General features: G+C 35.6%; 2 protein-coding genes across 6 annotated transcripts in view; one reads left to right on the top strand and one right to left on the bottom strand.

Annotated features, from left to right (window-relative positions):
- Nucleotides 1-1,471: 1,471 nt before the first annotated feature.
- On the bottom strand, nucleotides 1,472-15,529 carry rhoga (ras homolog family member Ga). 2 transcript variants are annotated; one of them, XM_082179672.1, is made up of 2 exons: nucleotides 12,363-15,529; nucleotides 1,472-2,546 (listed from the first exon to the last, which is right to left on the bottom strand). In XM_082179672.1, exon 2 carries the CDS (start codon nucleotides 2,517-2,519, stop codon nucleotides 1,944-1,946), a length of 576 nt encoding a protein of 191 aa, XP_082035798.1. In that variant the 5' UTR covers nucleotides 2,520-2,546; nucleotides 12,363-15,529; the 3' UTR covers nucleotides 1,472-1,943. The 2 variants fall into 2 exon arrangements, with proteins under 2 accessions (XP_082035798.1, XP_082035797.1); XM_082179671.1 differs by lacking the exon at nucleotides 12,363-15,529 and adding an exon at nucleotides 5,799-5,956.
- Nucleotides 9,017-21,738, top strand: part of stim1a (stromal interaction molecule 1a) — a 55,627-nt gene continuing 42,905 nt past the window's right edge. For 2 of the 4 annotated variants that reach the window (XM_082179669.1, XM_082179668.1), the window contains exons 1-2: nucleotides 9,018-9,293; nucleotides 11,182-11,312. In XM_082179669.1, coding sequence (XP_082035795.1) covers nucleotides 11,192-11,312 — 121 coding nt within the window. In that variant the 5' untranslated portion in view covers nucleotides 9,018-9,293; nucleotides 11,182-11,191. Of the gene's footprint in view, nucleotides 9,294-11,181; nucleotides 11,313-21,738 lie in introns of all 4 variants that reach the window. The other 2 variants (XM_082179667.1, XM_082179670.1) reach the window with 2 other exon arrangements.

Below are 21,738 nucleotides of genomic sequence, written 5' to 3' on the forward strand. Positions count from 1 at the left end.
TTTGTTGTTGTTTCTGATCTGCAAACCTTAGATTTTATTTTATTTTATTTATTGTTTTATTTATTTTACTTTATTTTATTCATTTTTATTCTTTCTTTTTTCTTTAGTTTTCTTTTATTATTGTTTTTTTCAGCTAGAAAGTTTCTGATCTGACCTAAGATTTAATTGTATTTCTTTCATTTTCTTTCATTTCATTTTCTTTATGTTCTTTTATTTTATTATTTTATTTTGCTTTGCTTTATTTTTTAAATGTATTTATTTTATTTTTTTTTTATTTTTTTATTTTTTATTTTTTTTTTTATTTTTTTTTTACAGCTAGAAAGTTTCTGGTCTGCAACCCTGAGATTTCATTTAATTCTATTTTCATTATTTTCGCCGTTTCGTTCTCCTGTTAAGATGTCTCTCCAGTCCAGACATTTAGCCTAACAACATCGAAACTGCTGCAAACTGTGCCTGAAATAGCTGAGGATTTACAGGAGGGAAGTGAACATTTCTCGTTTCTTCTGCTCTCACTAACAAAAGAATCAAAAATCAGCACAAAAGAAAGTATATGGAAAGAATGAAAATCGCTTCATAAGCAGCCACAAACTCATCTCCCAAACGTGCAAAAAGACAAGAAAAGAAAAAAAAGAACCTGAAACTAATGAGTTTCATGTTTTGTAATCGTGAGGTAAGTGTATAAAGCACAGGTTTGCATAAACGGTTCCTCATTTTATTAATGTGTGCCGAAAAGTACCACAGTCAGCATTTTATGGAAAACCTTTAATATTGTGGCAGTGTAGGCCTATGTGAAATTGATCTGAAGTGGCACAGACTGTCTTTCTTGTGTTTAACTTCAACAGTAGGCCTATATGATTTAAACACTAAATTCTGCAGTGCGGTTGCGACTGCAGGCAAGTTAAATATGCAAATTAACATCAAAATAAAAAGCAGGCTTTGTTGGACTGAACAGTCTAAGATATTTATATGTGTCATGCTGTGCTTTCTTGATCCAGAATATTTGGATTGTTTATCATGAATTGACTGATTCACAAACTGATTAATCAATATTGTTTGAATCTTAAATTTGTTTGAATCTTAAATTTGTTGGTTATTTTTACCTTTGAGTAACAAAGAAAAAACAATTAAAGTCCCCTTGTATCAGTCATTTTAACACTTAAAACTCATCTTTGATCACCAACATTACACATTTAAACGTATTCTATGAATATGCAAATTAGCCCCGCCTCCACTCACTCACACAAGCTCAGAGATCCACTCATTGACGATCACGCATTGACGTGATTGGTTATAAGGTAGCTTGTGACGTCAGAAACACCAGCGATTTCAAACCGTGTTTTTGAGACTGTCTTTGGTTCACTGCAGTTTTAAGGAGAAAATACTCAGCAATGGTGTTGGCTTATGAATTTGCACATGGTTAGTCTTAAGCATATTAAAAACACCATATAGACATATAAACAACATTAAAAGCTTGATTTTCACCACAGGGGGACTTTAAATAAGTAAGAACAATTAAAGATAGAGACACAGAAAGCGATTTGAAACTGAAAGCATGTCAACATGACCCATTTTACATTGAACACTGAATCAAATATTTACATTTATTGTAACAAATTTATTTTAAAAAAGGTAATTATGTAGTTATGTAGGCCTAACAAAATATAAAACTAACATGAAAATGAAAAATGAAAATAAAAACAATAATTAAGAAAAAATGCTTGCACTTGTTCCAGTAGGTTTTACACTCAGAATGTGTCCAAATACTGTACTTATTAATCTCATTATTTTTGCATAGTAGTTTTTATTGTTTTATTATTTGAAACCTAACTTTGTTTTCATATGAATATTTTTCAATATTCATTTTGAAAGTGTGAATTTCATTTACAGTACATGTTATAAAGCAAGTACCCCATGAAACAATATATGTTTAGGTCCCATCAGATTTATAGCAGCACGCATGATTTCTTGGAGCCCTGTGGCTTGGGGTGGAGGAAGGCGCGAACCGCTTCTGTAAAAACCTCCTTCACCCCGTCCTGGTTGAGCGCTGAGCACTCCATGTATTTACTGGCCTGGATTTGTTTGGCCAGCGCCGCCCCCTGCTGCTGGGACACCGCGGACAGGTTCTTCTCTTTCAGCTTCATCAGCACCTCTGCATCATCTCTCAGATCTTTCTTAGTCCCCACCAGCAGGATGGGCACATGAGGACAGTGTTCTGACACCTCGGGGTACCACTTTAGCTTGACGTTCTCGTAGGACGAGGGGCTGGTGACGCAAAAGCAGATGACGAAGACGTTGGTCTGTGGGTAAGAGAGGGTCCGGAGACGGTCGTACTCCTCCTGTCCCGCGGTGTCCCACAGGTTCAGACTGATGACTTTAGAGTCTACCGCCAGCTGTGCGCTGTAGTTGTCAAATACAGTGGGAATGTATTCTTTGGGAAAGGCGTTGGTGGTGAAGGATATCAGGAGGCAGGTTTTCCCAACGGCACCGTCTCCCACCACGACACACTTGACGTTCTGCATTGTTGTTCTGCCTTCAGCTTCCAATAACTGAAATGTACACAAGGACTAGTTTTACCATTTGCCACATTGTTCCAAACATTCTCTGATTTGGAAGCTCCCACATAAATCATGCTTTGGTAAATCTTAATTATGACATAAAAAGGAAAAATTATTACATATAAAGTCAAAATCTTACTTAAAAAGTTGTAATTACAACATTAAAAAGTCAAAATTATGACACTCAAAATCATAACATAAAACGAGAAAATTTTGAAGGAAAAGTCAAAATGATGACATACTAAGTGGATATTATTACTTAAAAAGTAAAAAGATTTACATAAACAGTAATAATTATGAGATAAAAAGTCAAAATTAGGAGATAAAGGTGAAATTATGACAAAGTCAAAGTTTAAATAATTACTTCTAAAAGTCATAATTACGACATTTAAAAGTAAAAGGTATGACATAAAAAGTCCTTCTCATGAGATTAAAAGTCTAAATAATGACATATTGGGCCCTATCTTACACCAATCAGCAACAGGGGGCGTGTCCACTCATTATGCGGGAGTAGAGAGAGTGAGCAAGAGGGAGATTTGAAGAAAGACTGTAGAAAGAGAGATGTTTAGGAGATATTACAAAAGAAAAGATGTCAGAGGAATATAATTGGAAAAAGAAGGGTTATGATCAGAAGCTTTAGGACCCGTGTTATAAAAGCTTCCCAGAGCTGGAGAGACCCAAACGGGAAGGCCTGAAAATGGACGCCGGGGTTTCGTTGTTTCTGCTCCATACATGAGTATCATTGGCGACTTACAATGAATTATTGCTAACTATTGGCCTACTCATGTGTACTGTATGTTAATTTTGTATACTTCCTTGTTGTTTGTTCATCATCTTTGCTTTTTTCATGAATATTTTTTCTTACTTCTGCTATGATAAAAGAGACACTCTTGCATTGCGTGTTCATGCATTTTGGGGGTGGAGCAATGAAGGGAGGGGTGTGTGACTTTTATGTCATAATAATGATATTTTAAGTCAGAATGTCTATTTTTAAGTCATAATTTTTATTCCGTTTTTCATAATTTCATCTTTTCATGTCATAACTATGACTTTTTCAGTCTTACTATTGACTTTTCATCTCATAATAATGACTTAGGATGTAAAAATTTCGACTTTTATGTCATAGATATTTAGCAACTCAAGTTGTGATCCATGCGAGATTTGAAACAACATACAAAACTGTGAATATATCAAACTTGAGTTGTCAGTATTAGAAAAAAAGTCACACCCATGCTAGAAGACCATCATGGTTGTGTAAATTATGCTTGAGTCAGATTATCACATGTATTTGAGGTCAAAATGACCTCCCTTAATACCCAGTATACCCACAAAACATTACATTGTTGTCAATGACCTTTATTTATATCTTTCTGAGAAGAACAGTTGCGCAGAGCTGATGGGGAAGTAGTTAATCTCACAAGGGTGTCTGTTAGCCTCTTCAGAAACAGTACAGTAAGGTAATAATCATGCAATATTCATCATAACATAGATGTGCATTCTCATTAGCCCGAAAAAATCTACACTTTATAAAAAATAAAGGTTCCAAAAGGGTGGGTTTGTATAATACCACAGAAGAACCATTTTTGTTTCCCCAAAAGTGGAGTGACGGAGTACTGAGTTTGATGTGTGATTAAACTCGAGGTTCTATGGGGTTCGGACTGGATTGATCCCATTCCTAGAGCTTCCGAACAAGTGGGTTTTTGGGGTGCGGACTGATGAGGCAGTGAACCCGAGGTTACCCCGTGAGTCAGTCCTAGAGCTCCTCCTGTCCGATTTTAGGGGAAAATCGGGTCCAATAGATTTCTTAGGCGCGCCAAAATAACACCACAGACACAGCATGGGAAAATCTCAGAGTAAAACTGGGAGTTGTGAAAAATATGATACACTGATGTTTTGCCAGATAAGAAGTTTATCTATGTATCATCTTTTTACTCTTTTAATTAATTTTATGACTGTTTTAATTGTCCTTGCTTTTATTTTTTGATTATTTTAATTCATTTCTGTAAAGCACTTTGAATTGCCATAGTGTATGAAATGTGCGATATAAATAAACGTACCTTTCCTTGCCAAATAACTTTTCATTGAATAGTTCTTAAAATAATTTGAAGAACATTTTAATGTAATGTTTTATGGGTATCAAGGGAGGTCTTGGAATGTCAGTTTATGGCTTTTTACTGTAAATTATAAGATGATTCTGTAATTTTTTTGTAAGGTTACAGTTTTTATCTGGATATAGTACAGAAACAGGTTTTTACTGTCGCATTGTTACAGTAAAAATTACAGTAATTTTTTAGAGTAGGCCTATATATCATATAGGCTAACAGGTTTAGGGGTCTAAAATAACTTTGCTGCCAAGAAGACAGTTCCTTTTTTTAAAGAAACTAGACGAACTTAAAACTGTACTGCTCACTGTTGTAGGGGTTACGGACCGCCCACAGTCCATTCACCTATCGTTTGATTCAGACTGTACAACTTGAAAGTGTTAGTGTGAAAATCTTAGCTCAAATCAAATCGACTGCAATGCAAATTCCGGGAGTCGGAGTGCATCTGTTTTATAATTAGTCAAATTGGAAGTTTTCCAGATGCATGTTCAATTTTTTGAGATAGTCACTCCATATACTGCTATAGGCCTGAATTCTTTGGGTCAGTGTATGAGGCACTTTATAGCAATCATAATAGCTATTCACAAAGATATTCGCTGAATGCACATAGAAAGAAACTGTGGTCATCGCTTTACAGTCTCTGTCTAAGAATAAACTGCAAAGTGTTTCAATGTGCCACAGTCATCAAATCAGTTTATGTGCATCTCGCCATTATTTCAGCTGATGCTTTTCACCCTCAAGCTGCCTGATCTTATATTGTAATTTATTATCTAAAATTTATACAAATGCTACTACACTGTAGGCTTCACATAATGTAGCTTGCACTACAATTTTACGTAGCACAAGTAAGGTGTGTGATTTCATTAAAGTTTTCTGTTATTATTAATTGCATTTAAGACATTTAAAATGTAAAATACCATTACATAAATATTAATCGGTCAGAAAGCTCTATTTTAAAACCACATTGAGCTCCATTTGAATATAGCAGAACAAAAAAGAGGTAACTGTTTCCAAATGACATCATTGCATTCTTATCACTTATCAAATGTTCAAACCAGAGATTAAATCTGGTCCCTTAAGAATGAAGGTTGACAGTAAGTTTGGGACAGATCATCAAGGGCAAATACGAAATAAAACTCACCGTGCATCATCCAAAAGAGCGTCCAGTAAACTTGTCTATAGTAGTCTGAATGAAACTGTCCCTAAAAACAGTGGCACGGGGACTATAGGAGGAAGTGAGCACAGCCTAGTGCACTGAGAGGAAGTCAGTGACACAAAAAGGCAAAGAGCCAGTGGAGAAGTTCAAAGATGATGTAGGCCATAAATTAATGGGGTGTGTTTAAAAAAAGACACTTGTACACTGTAAAAAAGAAAAAGAAATTACAACTTAAAATGTAGTGTTTTTTTGTTGAGATAACTCAAATATCCAATTTTAAGGCAGCACAAATATTTTAAGTTGAAACAACACATTATTAGTTATTCTAACGTTGAATTTGAAATGTTACAACTAACTGCAATTGCAGCAGTATTTTGTCACAAAAATAAATGTTTTACATATTTACGGTAGGAAATTTACAAAATATCTTCATGGAACATGATCTTTACTTAATATCCTAATGATTTTCGGCATAAAAGAAAAATCGATAATTTTGACCCATACAATGTATTGTTGGCTATTGCCACAAATATACCCGTGCAACATGTGACTGGTTTTGTGGTCCAGGGTCACATATATATACAGATTATATATATATATATATATATATATATATATATAGAGAGAGAGAGAGAGAGAGAGAGAGAGAGAGAGAGAGAGCGCGAGAGAGAGAGAGAGAGAGAGAGCGAGAGAGAGAGAGAGAGAGAGAGAGAGAGAGAGAGAGAGACATGTCAAACTGAAACTGTAAAATGTGAACACCCATTAGAATAACATTTTGCAGTGTCATTAAAAGGCCACTAGGGGACAGTGTAATCTTTTTTACAGACACAAACACACTGCAGTCCCTTTACGCAAAGAGGTGAGTAGAAAAAAGAAAAGTGTCAGGAAAGCACAATCACAGCAGATGTCGATGTTCAACCAAACAGTCAGTGCACTTATTTCTTTGGCAGCAGTCAAAGCACCACTTCCATATGTCCTTCTGTGCACTACTGAAAAATGTATTCAAGCTGTGTAATTATTGACTATTTTGTTGATGATTAGGCAGAGTGATAGTGACTAGGCAGATTGTTATATGGTGATAATTAAAGGCCCACTGAAGTGCCTTGAAAAGCGAATCACCTATATAGTGCACCATGTGCCATTCACCATGTAGTTAATAGTAAATGTGTGAATAAGAGACTAATTTCAGCCGCAGCTTCAGCGTATAATGTAGGGGGCGTGACGCTTCATTTTCTAGAGAGCATTTGATTGGACAGAAAATCTTTTTTATTTATTTTATTTTATTTTATTTTATTGCATAACAGAACAATAACAACATACACATACAGAGGATCACAATGTATTCAACTATTATCTATTACATTCATAATAGCGATTGCACAGAAAATCTAATCAGAAGCTGAAGTGCAGAGTGATGTCATCAATTGCTTATATCATCGAAATGCAAATTTTGTCATTGTCTTGGGGCACACTAGCTAATTTATAAGGCTAACATATTCATACTAAAAGCCACAAAAAAACAAAACAAAAAACTTCCATTTTGATTTCATGTGTACTTTAACGTTAATCAAAGAAGAAAGGACAAAGAGAAAATCACTCATTGCTCTTTAGTAGATTTATTATTAATCTAGGCCTATATTTAATTTATACAGTGAAGGATTTTTGAGGCCGGAATATTCCATTCCCTCTCTTAGAGGTGATTATACAACTTTGAGCTCATAATAAAAAAATATAGTCTTCACTGTATAGAATAAATATAGATTAATTATATTAAATCTACTAAAGAGCAATTAGTGAATTTCTCTTTTTTTTCTTTTCTTGTTTGATTAACAAGAAATCAAAATGGAAGTTTTTTTGGCTTCTAGTTTCTGTGGACTTTTTCTGTACTGAGTTTGTGGAAATCTGCAGATTACAGTTATTGAAACAAACTGAATCAACTCTAAACTGACTTCAGCTGAATGTTGACACTATTGTCTTTTTAGAGCTGCTTTGCATCACTGAATCATTACATCCCTGTTTAACCCTGTAAAGCTACTTTGCAACAATCCGTATTGTATAAAGCGCTAAATAAATAAAGGCGACTTGACTTGACTTTATGCAGAAATCGGTGTAAAAAATGCTCTACAAGCCCCCATAAAAGAAGAAGGTTAGATAATGAGGTTAGTAAATGAGAGGTTAGCAGAGCATGGCACTAAACACCAACACCAAGGTCCTGGTTTGAATCCCAGGGAACGCAGCAACTGATAAAATGCATAATTTGTAAGTTGCTTTGGATGAAATTGTCTCTTAATGCATTAACGATAATTCTTGGAAGAACAATAAATAAAAAGTTAGCACATGCAGTTTTTAAAGAAAAATAATTGATATTAATAAAACAAATATGCCTAATATTAATAAATGTAGCCTATTTTTTTATTTATATATTTTTTTGTTATATAGTCTCATATTAAAACTAAATAAGACCATCAACATGCACCAATGCTATATTTTCTAAATGTCATTATCATTTGTTTACAAACAAGTATTCATTACTTCAATGAGCTCATTATATCTGCATTCAATTATTACATTGTTTAAATTAATACTTTTTTAAATAACTGTGACTTTGTTTATTTACATTTCTGAAATACTTAACTAAGAGAGTTACCTCTGATAACAGATCACTCTAAATTGTAATGTGGACTCACGCACTTTCTGTAAAGCTGCTTTGAAAGTAGCGCTATACAAATAAACGTGAATTGAATATCATAATACTAAAAAATGTATAATGCATGTGCAAATATTTGATAACTTTATACAGACTAGTCTCATATTAAAATGATTAAAATATTATAACTAAATTAGACCATTATATAATTAAAATTATAAAAAAAATTTATATAACAAATATATGTAACAACCTCCACAGTAGATTGTGGTAAATGGCTAAATAAACATACTAAATAATGAAAAATATCTACTTAATGAAAAACTGCAATAAACTTTAATAAACAACAAAGTTTACATTTATGGCCAGGAGATACAAAATATAATGAACTACATTATAATATAACTAGCTACATATAATATAATACATAATATAAAAACAATAGAAGTCAATGTGAAGTCGACACCATTAAATAAGCGTGTGTGTGTGTGTGTGTGTGTGTGTGTGTGATTATGAGAGTGTGGCAGAGTGTGATTAGCAGGGAGTGAGTGAGTGACTGCGCATGCGCCGCGCCGCAGATCGTGAGCCCGGCTTGAAACGAAGAGGAAGCGCAGCTCTTTCGGCCTCTCTCTGCTTCTGTCACTGACAGAGGACGAGCAAACCTCCGTCCACCTGCCGTATTCTCTCACCGGCGGGACAGGGAACCGTGCAGAACCGTGTGGCCGTGTGTTTTTGGAGTGTTTCAATACAAAGCCTCCATGGAGTCTGATGGGAGGAGAGAGCAACTGAAGACGAACCTCAAACACTAGGACGGTCTAGCACGAGGACCCGAGGTAACACAGCTCATTTTAAACGCTTTAACATATGGATTTGCTGTGTTTTACATTACAATTTTTTTTTCAGCAATTGATTTGGGTGTTTATAAAGGGGGAAATGTGGGTGTCAGTGGCCTCGTGCCGCTACGAAGCCAGCTGCGCAATTCCGCCGCATGAAAATAAAGATAATAAATACAGTGCCGTTGGTTATGAATCAGCTATTTATGACTGATTTTGTTAAGCAAATGTGGGTAATGCAACTCATACTAGTTCAGATCTGCTCTTGAGCTATTTAAACTCATACCTGGATATCTACATAGGTTAATGTGTTAATTATTCAGATTATTATAATGTGTTAGGTATGCTAACCTTAATATTGTGCATATGAAGCTATACATTCAGACCTTTTAGATGTACAGTATAGTCAAGGAAGGGTTGGTTTACATAGTTTCAACTTATAAGTGTTAACTAGTTGGCAGGTGAGTTGATGAGTAACTTGATGACATTATTACACGTCATTGTGAAAAAACGTTGCATGCCTTAGCCAATGTCTGGAGTCCCCAGATAAATACATGAATACAATAATCAAAATAAAAAAATAATTGTTTGGTGTTTACACTCTAAAGTTGTCTATTTTGATTTGTGTTTTTGTTTTACTGCAGATCAAATTAACCCCAAAACAAAACAGCAATATATTTTCAGAAACCTTTGAACAGTGCATGTAGCCTTACTTTAAGATCAGTAGGTCAGAAGAACGTGATAATTTGAAGGCAACAAATATCACTTTTCAGGTTACAGAAAGTGATTTATAACAAAGTATCTCAACTAATTGCCTCAAATGACTTGAGTCATTGTTTTAATACTTTGAACACTCTTTCTTACCCGTTTTCACCTTTTATATTGTTCTAATTAGGCCAATGTTACCTGTCAGAAATGTGTTTAAAGCAAAAGTTTAGGTGGGGCCTACATTATTAATATATTACAATATATTAATATACTTTTATTATACATTATAGAGATAAAAGGAATACATTTAAATTTATAGGCACCATAATTTAATACCGAGCAATAAAAAATAGGGACTTTTATCAGTATCTAAAGAACTCTACTGAGCATGTGCAGATGCAGAATAAGTGTCATAACTAGTGATTGAAGAGGAATAAGGTGCATCCCAATTTGCATTCTTATGCACTTTTCTATGCGGCTTTTTAGTATCAATCAAAAGTGCAAGTTCTGTGTTCACACTGAAAAGTCAGAAAAGAAAAAGTGCACTTTAAATGCACTTAATTAAAACTACGTGCGCGCTCAACTGTCACAGCTTTCTTTACATAGCGGAGGAGAAGAGACTTTTAGTCTCTAACTTTGAATGACAAAATAACCTTATAACTAAAAATTCATTCTGTACACTGAGTACACAGTGTACAGGCCTTATTCAGAGCAGCGGTATGACAGGTATGAAAGAGAGGCTGTGAGGGATAGACTTGCTGTGTTTTCAATGGCATCCGCTGTATAAAGCTCTTAGATCACTTATAATTTTCCACTGCTCATGCTCTCTGGGCTTTTTTGTCTACTGAAATTTCTCTGAAAGATATGTTTTGCAGCGTTTCGTCAGCAGAACAATCCAGAAACACGGTAAAAAGCAGTACAACCCACTGAAGAGATGTAGCCTATGTCTGTCCCTCACAGCCTTGATTCCCGTTAAGAATCAAAGGTGGCGCTGCTGTGAATAAGGTCTAAAGTGCGTCATTTGGGACAACACTGTGTAAACCGTGTGTTCCAGTTGCTAGCATTCTCCTCTATATTATCTCAGGGTTAGGTTAATACTTGACTTGACATGCAGGGTTGGATTGTTGATTTGGTGTGTTGTAGTTGACAAGATTTCTCTATCTCGTATATCTAAAACCAGCTCTCCCACTATGGAGCTCAGCAGACTGGTGACGTACTGGACTGTATGTATATGCTTCTTGTTGGAATGTCGAGCGGACAAACCCAGTCAAGTAATCCCAGACCCCTTACCAGCGGACAACGGTGTCTCCGGTGAGTATATCCTGGAATTACGTTCTTATATTGGGGAAAAGTAGCTGTGTCATCATAGATGAGAGCTGACGGCCATTTCTACAAATAATATATACACTTCAAAACGTTCTGTGCTTTTTGCAGCCCCCTTTGCCAATGCCGTATAGACTTATTTAGAAATTGTATGGGGGTCTAAATGTGTCCCGGCTGAGAATAGGATGGGAATGCATTCTCTGTTAAGCGCTGTGCTCACTTGAGCTGTGTCAAATAAAGGTGCCTAGAGCATCATAGCGTGTACAATTTCTTCCGTAATGTGTTTTAGGCCCTAAAAAGGTAGTCCTTACTTATGAGTTCATCTGGGTTTAACTTGAGAGAAGATTGGGATATGTTGCTTCTTGCCCGGATGCCTGATCTATGAAACAAACCTCTGAAGAACTAACAACATTTCTCATAGCTTTCCTGTTATAATTGAACTGTGTTCTGATTTTGGCATGAAGTTTATGTTAAGTCATGGATAACCAGGAAACCAGAGTCTTTTTTTATTTGTGTTTTTTTTTTTTAGGCCTTTACAATCATGAAATAGTGAAAATATTTACACGCAGCCTCTAAAAAGATAGATAGATAGATAGATAGATAGATAGATAGATAGATAGATAGATTATTATACACGTGTGTGTGTGTGTGTGTGTGTGTGTGTATGTATGTATGTATGTATAATATGTATATATGTGTGTGTGTGTGTATGTATGCAGGGCTTGACATTAACGCTTGTCTGGACTAGTGGATTTCTTTTTTAAGGGGCAAGTGAAAGAGAATTTTTCTTGCCCGACCTGACAAGTAGACTGAATAAAAAGTAAAAAACTAGGGAACCACCAAAAATGCGAGAATGATTCTGATTTTATTTCGTTTATTGTAAGTGGCGACTGATAGTAAATAATAATATATAATGTACTGACGGTAACTAAGTTGCGCTGTTGAGGCTTGCACAGCCTCTCAAGGAGAAATCAAACCAAATGAGTACAGCACACAAAGAAACTCAGTTAACATACTGCGGTAAATTAGGTCACTTACGTTTTAGATGCAGTATTGATTGTTTTTGTTCTGTTTCAGCAGTGAAAATAGTTCCAAACAAAGATCACAGCAGAACCATCTCATCTCACAGGATCACTCAACCGTGTTTCATTACTGAATGATTCAACGTTTTGAGCGAATAGGTTGAGTCAAAGATTCAGTGACCCATTCATAAACTACTGCCTCTTGCTTCTTGAATGAATCAGCCGTTTGAACAAATATGACTCGCTCATTTAGACAGTCTAGCAGTTTAGTTTCTTCGTTTAAAAGTATCATTTCCAACATTTCTTATTTTTATATTCAAAAAATATTTCAATCTCATAACCTTATTTAATGCATTTGTATTTTTTCAGTGTAATTGATTTCATTTGATTGATAACAGCCCTATAGTGTCTTATTATTCGAATTGAATTTATTGATCAAATGTAAGAATTTAAAATGAAAGATGAATCGTACATTTAATAAGATTAAGAAAAGAAAAAAATCCATTTATAAAGGTAAAAAAATAAATAAATGCCCATGGGATAAATATCACAAATATGCAGATTTAAATATGTCAACGCTGATAGAACACTGATGAGGATATTGCTTCAGAATAAATGTTCACAACACAAAAATACTATTTTTATTCCAGACAAAAAACAATACATGTATCTCTTATTTGACATATCAATCCACTTATCAAAGAAATGATTTCTGAAGGGTCCCGAAACACCGAAGTTTTTGGGTGTCTTTTTGTGAGGTCCCCTGAGACAGCATGCACATGTTTGGGGCTAACTCAACATTGACAAATATTATTGGTATGCATTAAAAAATGTCAGGGAAGTAGCGAATCACTGGATTGGTTAAAATAATGAGCAGCATAAAATATGATTTGAGTTGAAAGTGGGCTTAATGAGTACACTAACTTACAACAAGTAGCGCTGTCCCACTTTTGGTGCGTTTAAGGTTTCTCATACACAACAGAAATGGCAGCTTATAAGTCATCAAATTATCACACACAGTTTACTGTGCTGTCACCTTGTGTTGACATTGTGAAACTGCATGATTTGTAAAATATTCGTGGCATGACACACATAATATATTTTAATGCCCGCGGGCCCAACTTTGGACACCCCTGTTTCATAGTCACGACTGTTTATAGCAATCTATTTGAGGAGAACAACACAAATGTTAAGTGGACAATTTTCTTAATGCAGTTACTGTTTACATAGCTAGTATTATTACATGTGAACCTGCTGATGTTAGCGTTGGGTTTGTGTATTATCAGTCATGTTCTGGCTGAATTGCTCTTGCGTAATTCAACTTGAAGATGTAAAAGTTGTGCTTTACAATGAATAGCGATGGCCTTCTGGTGGTCTTGCTTTTTCCGTGTTATGTTAACGAATCAAACCATCTGATCTTGATGGCAGCATAATGACATAAGAGCCCTTTTGGAAAACTGCCTAAAGTCCACAGTGTGTTTCAAAGCTTTTGTTGAGCTGGAATAGATCCCAGTCATGAGGTGATACTACACCATTCGGCTACTGGCTGAACGAGTTGTACTGTATGTGCTCACTCTTTTTCACACTAAATTTCGTGCTGAATTGACCTGTAGAGAGTTGCATGCAACTTTGCAAAGTAGTATCTAGGGCTGTCCTTACTAATTATTTTGGTAGTTGAGTAATCGGGCGATTATTTAGGCGATTAATCGAGTAATCAGATTTTTTTTGTGGTAATAAAAACAAACCTAAGCAAACAATAGCCTTTAAAATTACTTAAATACATAAATAAATAATAACAATGAGGCAATAATAAGTGTTTCAAATAAAGTATCAAAATCAAGTAATTATATTATAGTTTTGTAGAAAATGCTGTTAAAATGCATAATATAACATACATAATATAGACAGTCAACTTATGTACATTAGGCTATGTATTATAACAAATGCCTGCAGAAGGGGGCCAACATTCTGGTGTTACACTTTACAGTAGATCAAATCCCGGTTTAATATTGGCCAAACGATATTTAATTCAAATGTTAACTAAAATCTTTAATATTTGGGCAACTTCTTTAAAATAGAAATGCTACAGCCACTGTAATTTTATAAAAAAAAAATTAATAAGAGAATGTGGACATAAAAACATGCAATCTCAGAGCGAGGGTTTAGACTTTTATTTAGAAATCGCAATGAACAGTTTGCATATTTAGTTACATATAATGATGTATTCTCTTGGGTTTTTAAAATGGTTCACCTTACAAATCTGGTGAAATGGCGCACATTGCGTTCCCAGATGAACGTTATAAGCAATCCAAACTCGCAGCATATGCAGAGAGGGAGTTTAAGATGCGTTCCACGCACGTAAATGATGTGAACGGAGCCGGTCTTGAGACGCATGTACATAATTAAACCACTCAATAGCATTATCTATGCTGTAATATGTTTTAAAAATGGTTTTAATACATGTGCAGCAGCCTTAGAAAATGGTCTAATAATGCGGTTCATGGATTCTCGTCAGTGGGATGCGCACCTTCCGGTATTTTGCCGGTTACTCGACACGGGTAAATTGCAATCGAGGATTTTTTAAAAATTGAGTATTCGAATTTAATCGAAGAATCGTGACCTAGTAGTATCACATTAATTCCATGTGGTGTCTTGAGATTGTTATTTTGTATCTTTTAATACATTTTTGTGTTAACATACTTTAGTCATAAAGATATTTAAAATCGCAGTTGGTGTTACTTCCACTTCATTCATCACACTGGGAATGAAAGTTCAAGTTGAGTGCATTGCATTGTGGGATAGAGTTACTTGCACTCACAGTGTGCACTGTTCTATACTGCACAATCTGGTAAAGGTAGTAGATAATCTGGGTATCCCGTGCATTCAGAGAATTTGCATACTTTGCACGCAGCTAGAGTAGCAAGTTTGCATGTTTTTTCAAATTCGAACATAGCCCTGTTCTGTGTCCGATCGGGGTAAATTACTTCACATGAAACTGGTAAATGTAAATATTTCATAAGGGTAAGAAGCTTGCAAAGCAAATTATCATGTACGCAGTGCGTCTCCTTCCTGACGGTTTATAATGTATATTTTGTGGTTATTGCATATTAAAGGTGAACTATGCATAATTTTAGTCACTCTGAGTAAACGTGTGTTGGTTAGATCTGTTCGATTACATTTAAAATAGTTCACAATTCTTAATAGACAACGAAACAAAATAACATGTAACATGTTCTGACTAAATGTTAAAGGAGCCATATGTAAGATTGTGGCCAAAACTGGTACTGCAATCACTTTCAAATTACTGTAGAGCGGTGTATCCCCCCCCCCTGACTCGAGGTTGCCAGATAGGCTGCAGGATCCAGCACGAACGTTTGTAGCTGCAGCTGTGGTAACTAGAGCTGAGATGGCAACCCGGATGCCGAAACACTATTGACTTCGTGATTGGTAGATAGGTGGAGGGTGGCGCTTCAGGCCAAAACACAAGATGACAACGTCAACATCAGTTGAGGGCTGCAACTTCACTTTTTAAATGACAATATCCTGGCCGGACTACTGTTGTCAGTGATATAAGTATTTGAAATGAACATGATTTCTTAATGTCTAGTGACATATCAGGGCCATTTTATGATTAATTGAAATACATTTCTTACATACAGCTCCTTTAATAGCTGCAGTCTATTTAAAAATATTTAAATTGATTTAAAAAAAGAAATTAGTTTGAATGCATGATTCTGTGACTCACTCATAAATAATTACTTCAGTCTGCATTTTTGAATGAATCCTTTGAATGATTGATTCAATGACAAATACATTTAAATCACTTGTCGCCACCTACTGGTGTAACAATGTAATTGACAGTCTTTTGAAGCAAATACAGTTATTTATAGCAAAAGGTGATTTATTCTATTTTGATCTACAGTAGACATCAGTGTTTATATCCGAGCGATAAACTTTTATCCCAGTACTTCTGTGATATTAATTATTGTAAGACAGAATACTGTGGTTTAAAAGACTGTTTGTGAATCTGTTTCATACATATACAGCACACATATACACAGTTAATCAAATGAATGCTGAAATATTATTTGGGGTGATTTTCGACTGACCTCAGAATCATGTATGGGTGTTTTACAATGCTTTAATAGCTGTATTCATTAAGATGTTGTTACTGTTGTTCTTATTCTTTGCATCAGGAACATTTTATTTGTCACTGAGTATTTAAACATTTTCAATCACGCTGAATTTGACAGCATTAAAATACCAGGCCGAGTTGCATGATCATTTTTTTTGAGTGGCTATTATACTAGACAGGATGAAGACACAAGTATTAAGAAGTAACTGAAATTAGCCTTAGATAATAGTGTTGTTCTAGCTTTCTCAGCACTTAATAGGCACATGGGAAATGTGGCAACTTTGCCCTTTTTCAAATTTGTTCACAAGCGATTAAGGAAGTTTGGGGTTGCAAGATTTCCTGTTGTTTTTTTTCCTCTCACCATAATGTGGCTTCAAACTCATGACAAAATTAACATCAATTCATGAACAACCATTTGAAATGTAATCTACTGACACCATCAATTATATCTGGAGGAAGCCATACATTGTGTTTATGAGCAGAATGTTTGGGCAGTAGGTTTTGTTTAAAAATAAATAAATTCTGCAAGTGATCAAAAGTGACAGTAAATACATTTATAATATGCTACACAATATTTCTATTTCAAATAATGTAATGTAAATTGTAAATGTAATTCCATCAAAGAATTCTGAAATGTATCAGTTTGCACAAAAACATTAAGCATTTTCAACATTAATAAGAAATTCTTGAGCATCAGATCAGCATATTAGAATGATTTCTGAAGGATCATGTGACACAGAAGACTGGAGTAATGATGCTGAAAATACAGCTTTGCCATCACAGGAATAAATTGCATTTTAAAATAAATTGAAATAGAAAACAGTTACAATGAATTGTAATAATATTTCACAATATTACTGATTTTACGGTATTTTTGTTCAAATAGATGCAGCCTTGGTGAGCATAAGAGAATTCTTTAAAAAACACATTAGCCTCAACTTTCGTACAGTTGTGTATTTCCTAAAACTGCGGCTCTTATCCAGCCCTTATTAAACATTTCTTGAACACATCATCCTCCCTATGACCAAAAACTCAAGGTTCAGCGGAGAGCACCTGTACCCGCCACGCCTCCACGGGCCTTGATCTTTGGTCTGTGTCAGGTCTGATAGAGCCTCTCCGCTAGAGCTCAGTGTCTCCTGAGGCTGCTGGTCGCGCTCCACAGAGCAAACAACACTGATGCCACTGGCCTGCTTTTGTTTGCAGCCCTGTTGGAGAAGACAATGTACCATGAGCTACATTTGCACTAGTTGTCAGACTCCCCCAAAAGGTCTGTTATATAACAGCAGATTGACAGAAGATAACTTGTGGTTTGCTGTCCTCTCTCTTTCTTTCTTTTAGAGATGCATACGTTTAGGTAATATGTTATATGTAGTTTGTGATGCAGGTTTATAATGACATCTCTTGACTATCCGTTCTGTAATAAAGGGGACTGAAGCATTACATAACACTGTGTTCACTGAACCCTGATTTGATAGAGCGAGCCATGTTTCATACAAAGGCGCTGTCTATGGCTTTGACCAGTGCTTTTGATCTTAACCCTGTTCTGGTGATATGAAACACACTTTATATAGCTAGGACATCAGTGTGTAACTGAAAGCCAGGAATATGCTCTACACAACAGTATGCAAATGCAGTGCAAGTGCTCTATCCCATTGTATGTTCTTGACAAGCATTCTTATGATGCTGTGTGACTTTACTCAGGGAGGCGATAGAGTTTCCTTGCTGTTATTCTGGTAGCTAGCTATAAACATGCTCGCCATGACTGTATTAGACCTAAAATACAGAACTGACAATTTACGCTATTTTCTGTTGTGGCAATTTGGCGAATGCAATGCATACTCCCTATGATTTGCGTTATGTATCATGATGGAATGCAATCAAGCTTTCGATTTCTTTTGCTAGGGCAGAGTATGATTTGGATATTGTGATGATGATAATTTTTATTAGCGGTAAATCTGTCATTTTTTTCAATTTCTGCATCGGCCGATCAGTGTTTCTGTTTGGAAGCGGGGATTTTATTTTGATAGCGCTGAGAACACCAGCACCTGAACACACAGCGCTGTTTAAAAGTTCTGTCGGCCGGTCCCTGCTTATTAACTGCAGAGAGGAGAGTTCTGCTGGCACTGGACAAGCCCTGTTGACAAACTTTAAAGGTGCAGTAAGTGATTTCTGAGAATCATTGTTGAACTAGGGTGACCATATTTTAGTTTTCAGAAAACAGGATGGGGGCGTGGTTTGGGAGGCGTGGTTAAGAGGTGGGGGCGTGGTTGGGGTGAATGCATAAAAAAATACTTGACAAATGCATTCACAACCTTGCAAATATGTTATTGTACTTTATACCATGGGCTGTTTAAATACTCGATTCTGATTGGCTGGAAGGTGTGCAGTAAAACCCTTTAATGCACAGGTAGTTCCAGTCAGTTTGATTACAGTTACAGTTCGAAATGAATCCGCTACTATAAACATTGGTAACCATAGTAACACAGTTACACTTGCAAGCAGAGTGAGAGACTCATATGAAAACGTTTATTTAGGTAGGCTAAATGGATGATTTTTGCATATCGTTTAATTTGTATGGTGAATATGGCAATTTTGAGAAATGGGCCCAGGCACAAGACGAAAAAGAAGACTTGTTGAATGACAAAAAGCGGCACAAAGAATTAACAATAAATAAATGACATTAGTTCAAATAAAGATTGCCTTGTCACTGTCAGTGTTGCCTGTCATTCATAAATAATTTTAATAAATCCATTAAAGAATCATTAAGTTAGCTATATGCTTAAGCAACGAGGGGACTGTAGCTGCTAGACTTTAAAGAGACGCACACAGGTAACGTTAACTCACGCACGCATCTCTCTCTCTCTCTCTCTCTCTCTGTTCCTTCTCTTTCAGTTCTCTGTCTCTCTCTTTTAATAATGAATTTAAATAAATGTGATGATTCATTCAAATAAAAGCAATCCGATGGCTCTACTTTATTTAAAGTGGACGGAGTGCTAGAACTAACGAGCCGTAACTTAAGAAAATAACCGTCATTTTTACACGTCTGTTAAAAAATTACACTGTGAACATCAGTTACAGCTTTAACTTGTTTTTAACTTGGCAAATAACCAAGGTATAAGCGGGATAATCCACAGCTAGCCATGCATTAAAGAATTTTAATGCACTTCGTAGAGGCAACCACCCTCCGCTTCGCGTCGGGCGGTTCTTCGCCTCTACGTCGTGCATTAAAATCCTTTAATGCATGGCTAGCTGTGGATTATCCCTTACTTAATACATTTAATACATCCTTTCCATTCAATGTTTGGCCTGCAAAAATAGAATAGCCTTCTATTAAAAAAAAAGTTTAGCTTTCAACATGACACTATTTCTTTTCATGGCCATAGCAGGTTAAAAATCTTCTACTACTACTACAAAAAAAAAAATCTACTACACTATTTCAGTAAAAAAACAATTTCAATCCTCCTGATGTTCTCTTGTAGCCTATACTTTCTTTATGTGGGCTTCTACTTCGCTAGCACCTTTATTTGACACTGACACGTACGTTCCAGCTTTGCAGTTCATGCATTCTGCTTTACACGGATCCCGACCGAAACGAAAAAGACGGGAATTTTCTCTGTAAATTATCTGTGAATTTACATTTGGGCTTTTTTTTTTTTTTTTTCGCTGTTAGCTACTTACATCTTATCTCGCACTTGACCGTAAACTGAAGCGTCGACCGTCGAGTCCTGGTGTCACTGAAATTCTGTGTCTGTGAACGTAAAGTCCGCCTACTTTGATTTGATTGGTCATTTCAAATATTCTGACATTGACGAGCAGTGTGACAGACCAATGAGGCTGAGATGAACACACACACACCAGAGTTTCCGCTAGAAAAAAATGGTGCCGGTCAAAGTGACCGGCAGAGATTTCGTTTTCCGGACATTTTGATGATATGCCGGTCAAATATTGCCTCTTAATTAGTCAAGTTGAGGAAAACTGGAGGCAGGCTATGTAACTTAAAAAATGACATAATCAGGCCGTATAGAATGCAACATGTTTATTAGCCTAACTTTCAAATAGACGAAAAAAAAACATGAACGTCCGATTGGCGTCAATCAACGCCAATTGTTTTTACTATGGTTTCACATTCATAGTTTAACAAACCAATCCCCCTTCCCCACATAAAATATCTGAATATCTCGCGGTGTAAATAGCCGCATTTCCATTACAGATTTGCGCAAATGTTTTGCGCTATTATCTAAATATCGATAAAAAACTATTGCGAAATGACGGCGTTTCCATTAACCGATGTTATATGCGACTAAACGTCCTTTTTTCTCTCACGATAAGTCACTTCAAAAATCACGGCAACGGACGTTGGTTTATATAATATCACAGCCACCGCATTAGACATTATTATTATTATTAATGGAAGGAGACGTGGCGTGTTATCCAAGCATTAATGGCAGGGAAAGACCCTTGTATACTGCGAACGACACATAAGGAGTTTCTGGGTGTTTCGCCCTCATTTCTGCTCCGAGGTTTTGATTGTGGCATTTATTTGAGATTTAGAATCCAGTATTCCTATATAGGCTAATTATTGTTTCTTTTATAAATTTAATAAAGAACTCTGTCTCGTATTCTGTCCAAACGATCCATGTAGGCTACTTTTGTGTCCATTCGTTTTTCCTTTTTTAACCCGTAATTGAAAAACGAAAAATGAACGGTTGTAAGTTGAACACCAAAATGTTAATTTGAACTGGCTACACCAACTGCTGCGCAAAAAAAGTAAATACCGACGCATTTTCTGATTTTTGTTTATGACTTTTTGCCCCTTTATTAAACATATAAAATATTCACAAATTAATATGGAAAACATGTCGATTTGACTGGTTTTCAAAGGCCAAATTAGAACCTGGAATTGATGTTTTTCCCGCAGTGCTGAATGAGAAGAGCCATTAATATTATGAATAAACTATTGTTTTCTAAGTGTCGGCTAAAATCACATCTCCATCTCCGCTGTTAAGCAGATGCGCTTTTAGAGAGAAATGCACCTTTCATACGGATTAGGTACATAATCAGAAGGTATTAGCTTTCGATTCGAATTTGTTCGTTTTAAAGTGGACATTTCAAGCTTTAGCCTACATAGGCTATATTTTGTTTCAGTTCTCACGCTGCAGTTTATGGAGATTATGAAAGTGCGTCTGATTGTTTTATTTTATTTTATTTTACAAAAGCACAACGTTTTCTTGTTATTGTGAGTTTACACAAATAAAAG

This window comes from Leuciscus leuciscus (genome assembly GCF_965113295.1).
Source record: "Leuciscus leuciscus genome assembly, chromosome: 9".
NCBI classification, from domain to species: domain Eukaryota; kingdom Metazoa; phylum Chordata; class Actinopteri; order Cypriniformes; family Leuciscidae; genus Leuciscus; species Leuciscus leuciscus.

What these genes read in the sequence shown, in the direction of transcription:
- rhoga (XM_082179672.1), bottom strand. Translation starts at nt 2,519, where the DNA reads ATGCAGAACGTCAAGTGTGTCGTGGTGGGAGACGGTGCCGTTGGGAAA.